Source organism: Argentina silus (assembly GCF_951799395.1).
Source record: "Argentina silus genome assembly, chromosome: Y".
Classification (NCBI taxonomy): Eukaryota; Metazoa; Chordata; class Actinopteri; order Argentiniformes; family Argentinidae; genus Argentina; species Argentina silus.
In genome coordinates, this window is record NC_139654.1 from 21,130,999 (window position 1) to 21,143,944 (window position 12,946).

A 12,946-nucleotide genomic window follows, 5' to 3' on the forward strand; every position below is an offset into this window, starting at 1 on the left:
AGAGGTGGAGGTTTGTGCATTTATGTGAACAAGACGTGGTGCACGGACACTACCATCACCGAGAGTCACTGCTCAGCTAACCTAGAGTTTCTCATGGTTAAGTGTAGACCAGGGGTGCCCAAATTCTTCCCAGTGGAGGGCCAAAATTTAATCTGGGGGGAGGGTCGTGGGCCAAAATGTTAATTTTGCAGTACATTAAGTTAAATATGGGTATATATAGCATGTGTGTGCAAAATAAACACTATCACAAAGTAATTTCGAAAAAGGAATGATTTATTGTGCTTCACATTAATGTTCAAAAAATTACTGACGTCAATCTGGCTTCTTTAAATTAGAAAAATAATTGAAGCACTATGAAATATTTGAAGACAGACATGGAACATTACTAGGCCTTGGGCCTATATCTTCAAATACAAAGACATTTATAGTGCAAAATAACATGGGACAAAACATGTCTCCATGGGACCAAAATACATTCTTCACTGGTTTGAACAATCATTTTTAAATCAGGAATAGTAGTAGAATTGGACAACAGCTTGAGAAGGTTTGTAGAAATCAGTACTGTACTTACAAGTGCAATAAACAAAGTAACATGGGACAAAACATGCCCCCATTAATCATACAGAGCAGAACATACTCTGACACATTGGAGGCCTAGGCCTACACATCCTGCCTGAAGTAGGCTAGGCCTATCAGTGGGAGACATGAAGCCTGTCCTTGGTTTTTAAAAGTCTCTCAATATCAGGCTCCAGCTGACTAACTGACAAAGTGAGAATGTCATGTAGGTGAGAGTCAGATAAAGCATTTCTTAGTTTGGACTTATTAAGATTCATCAGGCTGAAAGCCTGCTCACATACATAGGTACTTCCAAAGAGGGATAACATCACCTGTGCATGTTTGCGGATCTTGCCATATCTGTGTGCAGGAACACATTTGTAAAAGTCCTGTAAGGAAAGCTCTCTGAACCTGCTACGGAGGTCCGAATCAGACTGAAGTTCCAAAAGTTCCATTTGAAGCTCCTCACTGACTGCATCCACATTTACAGAAAAGGGTTGCGCAAACAGCTCAAATGCTGTTTCATTTCCACGAAAATCTTCAAAGCGATGGTCAAACTCCACCACAAGATTGCTGAGAATGTCGAGGTATTTTGGTGTGTCTTCCTCCATCAACCCAACTTCTCTGAGGCTGGGAAAATGTGCCAAATTTCCTGAATGTACAGACACAAAGACAAAAGGAGCAATGTAAGATGCAAGATTGTTCATTTGATTTTCAATTAAATACCAAACATCAATCAAATGAGAAAAAACTACTTTTTTTTTGTTTATGGCTGCAGTATGAAAAACAAATACTGCTTCTGTGATTGGATTTAATGCCTAGATTTAAATAGAACATCCATTTTCCACAAACACAAAGTATGCATGCATCACACAAATATAATAACATGGTTGTGATCAATAACAAGCCTACTACATTGTTGTGTGTTCAATAACATATTAAAGTTAGATCTCACCTGTTGAGAGATGTCTGCTAAGCAACTGGAGCTTTTGCTTGAAGGCTTTGACATGGTCATACATCTGAGTGATTATCTGGTCTCTCCCTTGAAGCTGAAGATTGAGGATATTCAGCAGCTCTGTGATGTCCACAAGAAAAGCCAGGTCTGCAAGCCAGTGATTGTCCGAGGGCACTTGGATGCTGTTCTTCTTTGTGGCTTGAAACACCCTGATTTCCTCACGCAACTCAAAGAAACGTCGTAAAACCTTCCCACGGCTCAGCCACCGCACCTCCTGGTGGTACAATACATCACCATACTGGGCATCCATCTCATCAACAAGAGCTTTGAACTGACGGTGTGAGAGCGCCTTTGAGCGAATATTATTGACAATGCCAACGACATCCTGCATCACGTTCTTCAGGCCGATGTTTTTAGCGCACAGTTGCTCCTGATGCAAAATACAATGGTATTTAAAAATCGAGCCACCAAACTCACGGACTTTGTCCGACACAAGTGCAGTTAGGCCTGCTCTCTTACCGACCATGGCCGGGGCTCCATCAGTCGTGATGCCAGGTTTTCCCACTTCTTGTCCATAATTCGCTGCACTGCCATAAAAATATCGATACCTCTTGTTGTCCCTTTCAGTGTTTCAAGGCCCGCTACTTCTTGACACACTTCAAAGTCCTCATTGACGCCTCGCAAAAACACCAGCAACTGTGCTGAGTCAGATATGTCGGTGCTTTCATCGCTTGCGATGGAGAAGGCAGAAAACCGACTTGCTCTTTGGGCTATCTGGCCCCGAACGTCTTCGGCCATGTCCTCAACGCGGCGGGTGACGGTGTTCCGTGACAGGCTAATCTGAGAAAATGCCCGCATCTGAGTTGGACACACAGCTTCAGCAGCAATTGTCAGACACTCTTTGACAAAATCACCCGCAGCAAAAGCTCGTCCACTTCTGACAATGACTTTGCTAATGCGATAACTTGCCCGAGTGGCATTTTCTTGTGCAGTGGACGGCTGAAGTAAAGTTCGCTGCTGTGTGGTTAGCTTTCTTAGCAAGTCTGCTACCTTCAGCTTGCGATCGTCACCTGTGTATTTTGCGAACTGGTGAGAATGCATAGTTTCATAGTGACGACGAATGTTGTACTCCTTTGAAACAGCGACCCTCTGCTTACATACCAGACACACTGCGGTGGAATCGACCTCGGTAAAAAGATAATCACGTTCCCAACTTTTTTTGAATTTTCGCTTGTCTGTGTGCCACTGCTTAACACGCTCCATCCTTGCATCCTCTCACTCACTGGTCTTCGTCTCACCGGATTGCATCTGGTAGGAGCTCAACAGCGCCACCCTACCATCAATGTATCACAATGTTATTCTCTGGTCAGGAGTGGAAGTGCACCAATAAATAATATTCAATGAGAGCGAGCGCAGATTCCGAGCGCTGATGGCGGGAAAAAAATTATACAGTGGATAAGGCGCGGGCCAAATATAATCGGTCGCGGGCCCCAAATTGGGCAGCCATGGTATAGACCTTTCTATCTGCCCAGAGAGTTCACATCCACTGTTATCACGGCAGCCTATATTCCCCCGGATGCTAATGCTAAGATTGCCATGAAAGAGCTGCATACTGCCATTAGCAAACAACAGACTCTGCATCCCGAGGCAGCCTTCATTGTCACGGGTGACTTCAACCACTCCAATTTAAAGACTGTACTGCCTAAATTCCATCAAAATGTCTCATGCCCCACCAGAAGAGACAGGACATTGGACCATGTCTATACCAGCTTGGTTGATGCATACAAAGCCGTTCCCCTCCCCCACCGAGGACAATCTGATCACCTCTCATTGTTCCTACTGCCCAAGTACTCAGCACTCATCAAACGGGTGAAACCTACAGTGAGGACAGTCAAGGTCTGGCCAGAGGGAGCTGACTCGGCGCTCCAGCAGCTTTTTGAAAACACTGACTGGAGTGTGTTTGCCACACAGGCCACCCATGACTCCCACACGGACATTGACTCATATGCCTCCTCCATTCTGGACTGCATCAACTCCAAAATCAACAGTGTCACCACCCTCAAACGGATTACCACTTTCCCTAATCAGAAGCCATGGATGAACAGTGAGGTCCGACTCCTGCTGAAGGCATGTGACATTGCCTTCAGATCAGGTGATGCTCAGGCCTATAGCTCATCCAGGGCTAACCTGCAGAGGGGCATCAAAAAGGCCAAGCACAACCACAAGCTAAGGATCGAGGATCACTTCAAGAACAACTCATGTGGCAAGGCATCCAGGCCATCACAGACTATAAACCTACGAACACCTCCCCCCCCTCCATCGACGCCTGATGAGCTGAACCACTTCTATGGCCGCTTTGACAGGGACAACAAGGAGGTGGCCATCAAGGCTGTGCTCTCTGCAGATCACCAGCCCCTCACACTCTCCCCCACCAACGTGTGTGTGGCACTGAGCAGGACTAATGCACGTAAGGCTGCTGGTCCTGATGGCATCCCCGGACGTGTCCTCAGGGCCTGTGCTGCGCAGCTGACTGAGGTTTGGACTGACATATTCAACCTGTCCCTAGCCCAAGCAGCTGTCCCTGTGTGCTTTAAAACCACCTCCATCGTGCCGGTGCCAAAACACTCCACTGCAACGAGCCTTAATGACTTCCGTCCAGTTGCACTCACCCCCATCATCATGAAGTGCTTCGAGAGGCTGGTCCTATAGCTCAACTCAAGACCTGCTTACCACCCACACTTGACCCCTTCCAATTCGCCTACCGTCAGAACAGGAGTACAGAGGATGCCACTTCACTCCGCCCTGTCCCACCTTGACAATAGCAACATCTATGTGAGAATGCTGTTCATTGACTTCAGTGCAGCATTCAACACCATCATCCCCTCCAAACTGATCACCAAACTCAGTCAACTGGGCATCAATACCTCCCTCTGCAACTGGATTCTGGACTTCCTAACCAACAGGCCGCAGTCTGTTAGGCTAGATAACCACACCTCCTCCTCACCCTGAACACCGGCTTTCCACAAGGCTGTGTGCTGAGCCCCCTCCTTTACTCCCTCTTCACCTACGACTGCACACCTGTACATGGCTCAAACACCATTGTTAAGTTTGCAGACGACACAACGGTGATTGGTCTCATCAGCAACAACGATGAGACGGCCTACGGGGAGGAGGTCCAGCACCTAACAGTGTGGTGCACCGACAACAACCTGGCTCTCAACACCAGGAAGACCAAAGAGCTTATTGTGGACTTCAGGAAGTCAAAAGCTGGCACACACACCCCCATCCTCATCAACGGGACTGAGGTGGAGCGAGTCACCAGCTTCAAGTTTCTGGGTGTCCACATCTCTGAGGATCTCTCCTGGAATCTCAACACCTCTACCCTGATCAAGAAGGCTCACCAGCGTCTCTTCTTCCTGAGGAGACTAAAGAAGGTCCATCTGTCTCCTCAGATCCTGGTGAACTTCTACCGCTGCACCATCGAGAGCATCCTCACCAACTGTGTCACAGTATGGTATGGCAACTGCTCGGCATCTGACCGGAAAGCACTGCAGAGGGTGGTGAAAACTGCCCAACGCATCACCGGTTCCTCACTCCCCTCCATTGAGGCTGTCCAGGGCAAGCGATGCTTCGTCAAGGACAGTTCTCACCCCAACCACAGACTGTTCACCCCACTCCCCTCCGGGAGGCGCTACAGGTCTCTCCGTACCCGAACCAGCAGGTTCAGAGGAAGCTTCTTCCCTGCGGCTGTCACCCTACTGAACTCCAACTCTGCACCTAGGTGACAACCGACCAACTAACCCCTACACCCCCCCCGGACAATTGTACTACTCTTACCCTAAATAAATTTAAAGACAATATAAGGGTTGTAATCTCACACCTAGGGGAAAAGGACACCAGATGGTCCTGGAACATCTCAGAAGGGGTGAGATCAGATAAGTGGGGGTTGACGAGAGGGTATGAAGGCTTTGAAGCAAAATGGTTCAGGGCTGCAGAAACAGGATAGATGAGTAATAAACACAGTTGTAAACAGCCAGGACAAAAGGCTTTAGAAAATAGCCTAGGTCAATTGATCTCTCAAGTAGACTGACCGGCGCCAAGTCAAAGGGGGAGTAGCCCCTGGATGACGAAATGTAGTTCTTAAATATCATTGGTGTAAGTAGACAAGAATTTGAATGAAGGGCGTTGACCTGTGTGATGTTTATAAAAGGACAGGTAACGGAAGTGAAAGGGGTTCAACTTTGCAAACCTGACCCGGCTTTGTTCTCTGTGAATAAAGTCTTTTGGATGAATCAACAGCTCTGGTAAACGGTATTTTCATTTTACAATACCATTACTTAAATTCCACGACACCATCAAGGCTGCTTACATCTACAGCAGGAGTGCCCAACCAGTCGATCAGGACTGATCCCAAGTCGACCGCGAGGGGAAGTTTTTTTTATGTGTAACTGTATGTTTTGTTTTGTTGTAGTTATGCGTTGTTGGATATGTTTTGTTTTGTGGGTGTGTGTGTGTGTTATATTTTGTATTAAATGTACACTACAGCCTATCATGAGTCCTTGCCTGCGCACCCCATCAGTCTCTTAAACACGTCCACAAAAAAAAGTATTAAAAAAAAGAAAAAAGTAGGTCACGTTTAACCTACGGTAGCGCGTGACATGCATGATAGGAAGTTGACAGCTGTCAGCAGTAGCTAGCAGCTACCGATCAGAGCGGTTACGCACTACTAAACTTTAACATGTCTGAGGGGAAACGAGCCAAGACCTACCATTTTCACCCTGAATGGGAGGAAGATTATTTTTTTGTTTATTCTCATTCAAAGCCTGTTTGTTTGATCTGCAATGCAACGGTGGCGTTGGCAAAGAAAGGGAATCTGGAGCGGCATTTTAAAACAGTACACGGGAGCTACGAGAGGGATTTCCCTGCAAAAACGCCTTTACGCGCCACAAAAGTGTGGGATTTGAAAGCACAGCTTGCAGCACGGCAGTCAATCTTCACCAAACCGAAGACCCAGGGTAAGGCCGCAACTATTGCTTCCTATCGCATCAGTCACGTCCTTGCTAAGCACAAGAAGCCATTCAAAGACGGCGATATTGTGAAGGAAGCCTTTCTCGAGGCAGCGGATAGCCTTTTTGACGACTTTAAAAATAAAACAGAGATCGTGAAGGCCATTAAAGAAGTGCAACTCTCCCGCAATACGACTACAAGGCGATGTGAGGGAATGGCTGTGGAGGAGCAACTGAGGAAGGATATTGACGCGAGTGATTTTCCCTCCAATTTGACGAGTCGACTGATATGGTGGATGTGGCACAATTGTGTGTTTTCATCAGGATGGTTTTTGAAGACATGAGCGCCAAGGAAGAGCTACTCACCATTTTGCCATTAAAAGGACACACCAGAGGTGAGGATATGTTTAATGCTTTCATGGGATTTGTTAGCGAGACAAAACTGCCGCTCTTCAAGCTGATCTCCATCACAACTGATGGGGCGCCTGCTATGATGGGCCGCACCAGTGGGTTCATTGCACTGTGCAAAGAAAGTGAATCTTTCCCAGATATCCTGAATTATCATTGTATAATTCACCAGCAAGCGTTGTGTGGAAAGATTTTAAATATGAAATAAGTGATGGATATTGCAATGAAGATTGTGTGCTCAGTTCGGGCCAGGAGTCTTTTCCATGCTCACTTGGAGGAGAATGATGCTGAGCACACAGACCTGCTGCTTCACACGGATGTTAGGTGGTTAAGCAGAGGTACATTTTTGGCCAGATTTACAGAGCTGTTGCCTGAAATCAAGGACTTCCTGAAGCTTTCAAAACATGTGGATTACCATACAAAGCTAGAGGACCACCAGTGGCTTTTAGATTTATCTTTCCTCACTGATCTCACTGTCGAGCTCAATGAATTGAATTTAGAGCTGCAGGGTAAGGGTAAAGATGTAGTCAACATGATGAGTTCAGTGAACACGTTTAAAAGCAAGCTACAGCTGATGTCAAGCAGGCTGCAGCGTGGTAACCTGCGCAACTTCCCTCACATGCAAGCAGAACTACAACGTCAAGGTAAAGGTGTGACACAGCTTGACAGTGCACGTTATAAGGAGCATGTTCAGAGCATCTCGTCAGAGTTTGAGAGGCGTTTTACTGACTTTGCATCCATCGAGCCTGTAGCCAGCTATATGTGTTATCCATTTGGTGCAAGTATTGATGTTGGTGACATTGCCGACAAAGTCAAATCACTTTTCGACTTGGAAAGCTCCGCTCTTGAGGATGAGATTTTGACATTGCAAAATGACATTGAGATCAAAGCCAGATCAACATCCGCTCAACCTGGAGAGCATGTAGTGTTCTGGAAACTACTGGTGGAGGAGAAGTATCCCAATCTCAGAAGATGTGCCTTGAACCTGACAGCTCTTTTTGGATCAACTTATTTGTGCGAGTCTGCTTTCTCGCACATGAAAATCATCAAGTCCAAGTACAGATCAACAATGACTGATGACCACCTTGCAGCCTGCCTACGCCTTGCAACCAGCTCCTACACTCCTGACTACGAGAAGCTAGCCTCCTCCTCCCAGTGCCAGGTGTAACCTAGGTTAAAATAGCCATAAACAGATACTTGAATAAATAACAGTAAAAATATTTCTGAATAAATATTCTGACATTAGAAATAAAAGTCCATGATTTAGTCTAATAAATAGGATTAAAATTAATTTGTTTCAATATTGATTTTTACAGGAAGTTTTGTCACTTAAACTAGTCAGCCAATCAGAATGGCTGGTTGCAACTTCCTTTTTCATTGAGAATGCTAGTCAGAGACGAAGCAAGTTGAGCGAAAGCTAGTGGAACTAACCAGTGAGCAAAATAACAGCAAAACCGAGTGAAAACGTTTATTTTCTTTGATTTGAAAGTGTTTTATGTTGTATTCTGTCTGCAAAGGTAGACTGTGGTTTATTTAGACATTATATAAGAGAGTAAAACCGTGTATTATCCGGAGCCACGCTCCCGCTGGCGAGCCTCCTACATTTTTGAGAAGAACCATCGGATCATCATCACGTTGCATCCACAAGATTCATCAACATTCTGGAGAAGAACAAGGACTCTTTCATCGGATTTGCGGTAGGACTGTGTAAAGCCTTCGTTATTTCGTTGCAAGAGGATTCGTTTGGACTTTAATTTGCGGTAAGCGTGGACTCAATGAAAACTAAGTTCGCACGTGGCATTCGCTGGACTGTTCGCCTGGTTGCTAGCAAGGTTGAATTCGTTGACCGTTGTATACGGTCTATGATTGAATTGCATTGTTGACTGAAAAGATTGATTAGCATTTAACTTGATACTTGATAGTTATTCACTATACATAGCCTTGATGTTAATGTTGAATGGTGAATGTTTTACTTGATGTTTGATGGTATTATTGTTAGCCTACTGGTTTCATGCTAATGCCAAACTGATTTAGATTTTGTTCTGAACTCGCTAAACATAGTAGCTCACTGGTTTATATTGCTAAAATAGGAGATTAATACTAAATAGGCCTAGTGAAAATATTGATTTAATGAAGATTTAAAAGATCTTAATGATACTTAGATAGAATAATCTTATGGAAAAGTAAGATAGCCATTGAATTTAAAATAGTTAACTATTGAAATTAGAAACCAAATAGAACTTTAAAAGAAACTTTAACCGAGACTTCACTTTAGAAATATTTTCTTGAACTGAGAGACTCTGTTTTTCTTGATATTCCTTAAAGAAGAGGTTTATTATTGACCCATTTGTATTTAGATGCAATTGTTTTCAGTATTCAATGTATGTATGTGTAATGTAAACTGTCTTATGGTACCAATTTTCTACTTCTAACTTTTTCTACAAATGTGTATAAACAAGCCGGCATTTAAAACTTACTTGATGGTCTGTGGTGTGTCTGATTATTATTTTGCTATTATTACTGTTTTAACTACTACTGCTCCCTACGAGCCTAGTCACTGGTCCTAACATAGCATACTTATCTACAACTCGCGGTAAGTGTTACACAGGTCTCCCACTAAGGTAGGAAGTGATTTCCTTTTTTCAAACTTTTTTCATCATCCAAGTTAGGAGTGTTTTCTCCCGGGACTCTGGCGACAAGGGAATCTGCCAGTAGCCCTTGGTCAAATCCAGGGTCGTGAAAAAACAAGCATTGCCCAACCGATCCAGGAGCTCGTTGACTGCATCAATGGGTGGGAAGTTTGAACTTCCCCTTTCCTCTCTTGCATACTCACATATGGCCTTATGATGATGCCTGCCACACTTTTCACAGGAGATGCCTTTAGTTCGACAAGCCGAAAGAAAAACATCAAGTCCTGCACTTTGCATTGTCCTATTCCTCCTCATCCTCATCTGTTTTCCTACTGAAATCAAGAGTGTTACGTTCCCACTCCTACATGTGCGTGTATCCTTGTTGTGTTTTGTGTTTCCTTCTGTTTTTCCCTTACCCTGTCACTCTACATTCAGGTGTCCGTCAGCAATCGGCCATTCGTCCCCATCACTCATCACTGTTCCTGACCAATCAGAGGGCTGTTCGTGTCCTTAAAAGCTCCGCTGGACTTCCCCTCAGGAGTCGACCCATTTTCACCGTAGTCTTGTGTTTGCTGTCGACTCGCTGTTGCCTGGTTGATCGAAACCTCCGACGTACTTGTTTACATCTAGTTTTCTTTTGTTATATTTACGTCATTGTTTACTTATTGTTTTTCTCATAATTTGTCTGTCTGTTAATTGTACGCCATAGGGGTAAGGTGAATAGGTAAGAGACCCATGGGTTTACATTTCGAACACGTCGGCTCACCTCTGTTACAATTCACCAGGTTAGGAGTGGGTGCCGCACCATGTATGTTCTAGTCTAGTGTAGCATAGCACTTTAGCATAGCCCTGATAGTATAGCTTACTATTGCACTAGTTTAGGACATCACTTTTGTTTATGATTTCTTTGCTTTGGCACCACTCGTAGTTCCCTTTTCTCCTTGGCGTGTGTCTTGTGTTGTGTTTTCCCCGAGGAAATAAATAACTGTACATAGTTGAATTGTGGTTTGTGGTTGTTTAATTCCTACAATAAGTCCGATGCACGACCTTTTTGTTGCGACTCCTCTACCGCCCCTAGACGTAGACGAGTTCTCATCTGGAGTCGTAACACAGAGATCTACCTGTTTTGTATCTGGTTTATTTTTCTGTTTGGTTCATATTAAGGTCAGTTATGGCTATTGCTCATCATGCAGATTGGCGTGTGTGTGAGAGAGAGAGAGAGGAGCAGAGAGAGCGAGTTTGTGCTACAGCACACTATGCAAACTGGCAACTGTGTGAGAGGAATTTGTCTGTGTGTGTGTTTGAGAGAGGGAGGGTTTGTGATGTGATGTCTCGTGGTTGTGTGACAACAAGAAAAAGTGTTGTGAGGTTAGTTACTGCAGGCTGGAAACGATGTGTGTGGGTTTGCGATGTTGACACTGGACTGGTAGATCTCGGGAGGTTGGCGACTTGAAAAGTAGATCTTGGGTCAAAAAAGGTTGGGCACCCCTGATCTACAGACATGAAATCAGACCTTTTTGGTCAGGTAGGAATGTAAAAAAAAATGTCCATGGCAGTATGTTTGGCATCTGGGGGAACTCAGGAAACTTGCTTTGGACACAGTGCCTAATCTGAAAATAACGAAAAAAACAGTTGTGGGAGATTTTTTAGTCTAGAGAATTTCAAAGCTACTGAAAACCTTGTTTTCTACAAAGATCTACAAATTTGGTGACGCCTTTGCCTTTCCAAGCCAAATAAATTGCATCTTGGCAGCCAGGGGGGAACAAGTGGTGATTGCATATATGGCTATTTCAGAGCAATTTTTGAAACCAAAATGGTTACGGAATTGAGCCCAGATCATAAGAGTAGATATTACCACTGGGTTTGAGGGAGGACCCGGCCACGTAGGCCAGGAAATTCCCCGGCGGAGCAGGCCGCCCCAACACTGACACAAAATAGATTACCTTAGTAAAAAACGAAATAAGACACCCGTGTACTGATTTACCAATCACTGAATTATTAAAGTTGAATCCAAATAAAAGATTATGTATGCAAGCCCCATGGCGTTGTTTTTGGTTGATGTTAGCCTTCTGGCTAATATGATAGCTAGGCCAACCAGCTGACTGTCAGGCATATTTTGAAAAAGAAATAATAGAAAGACTAGATTACATCTTAATTAAAACACAAATAGGACCAGGAGAGGTGAGTTTTTATAACAATAACGTGAGCATATCCTAGAAAACAAAAGAAAGGTTGTAGCTGACCAGCTAATGTAAGCTAGCTAGCTTGTGGACGTTCGCTTGGTAAACAAACAGTAGCCGGCTGTAGGCCCGGTAGCCTGCAGTTTTTACGGGCCCCAGCCATAGCAGTCAATTAGCTTTGAGAGTAAGCAACACAAACGGGCCCATTTGGGTTGACATGTCATTCGGTTGAATATATATGACTTACATAGCAGTGTCACAAGTCCTCTCCATCAAAACAATATTGGTCTTTGCATTTTGATATAGTCCTCTCTTCTGAAATGATAATGTTCAGCATCGCAAATGAAAGTCTAGTCCGTGCAATGTCCAGTTGTCACGACAGCAGCTAGCCAGCCCCATGCCACGAGATAACGTTAGTGTAATCAACGCCAACCGAGCAGTCCCTCGGTCCCACCACCGGTGTTGATGTGTGGGTCGTAGGATTTCTGTGCCTAGTCAGCCCGGGCAAACTCGTGCGTCTTGCCATCAAAGTCCAACTTCAGCGTAGCTGAGAAGAGCAGTCAGAACTTGATTCTTTTCTTTAACAGAGAGATTTCACTTCCGCAAATTCGGCTCGTTTCTTGGACACGCTTGCGCTGTAATCCAGGAAGAGGAGGATGCGCCGGCCTCGGTAGCTGAGCTGGCTCCGATCGCTCCTCATGACGCTGTCCTTGTCCTGGAAGTAGTGGAACCGAACAATCATTGGCCTGGGCTTGGTGTTTGACCCAGCGGGTTCCTTGCCAATACTGCTTACAAGCTCTTTTTTTTGTAAAAAAAAAAAAAAAAAAACATGACAATTTTGTTGACAAAAAACGAGAGAAGGCTGCCATTGCTGAAAATTATTCATGTCAGACTGCGCTAAAACATTTCCCCCTGTTTCTCTGCACTGTGAGAGAATGCGTGATGACGGTATGAGATTAGATAGGAGTTGCTTGGCCCTCGTTAAAATAACCTGATATTTAAACCATTTCCACTCTTCATCTCTGCAATTCATGAGCTGCATTAATAAACTTGATTGGAGCGGGGCGTGGTCCAAACAGAGGGTGAATGAGCGCCCCCAAGAGGTAGCCCTCTGGACCTCCTGGGACGAAACGGCCCCCAGAGGGCCTATTTTACCCTCTCAAACGCCAGCTGACACTGGTCTGACCACTGGACCGGATCTGAGGCACCCTT

General features: G+C 44.7%; 1 protein-coding gene across 1 annotated transcript; it reads right to left on the minus strand.

Annotated features, from left to right (window-relative positions):
• Positions 1–264: 264 nt before the first annotated feature.
• On the minus strand, positions 265–4,240 carry LOC310824284 (general transcription factor II-I repeat domain-containing protein 2B-like). Its single transcript, XM_083697165.1, has 2 exons — positions 1,511–4,240; positions 265–1,207 (listed from the first exon to the last, which is right to left on the minus strand). Exons 1-2 carry the CDS (start codon positions 2,034–2,036, stop codon positions 693–695), a joined length of 1,041 nt encoding a protein of 346 aa, XP_083553291.1. The 5' UTR covers positions 2,037–4,240; the 3' UTR covers positions 265–692.
• Positions 4,241–12,946: the final 8,706 nt, after the last annotated feature.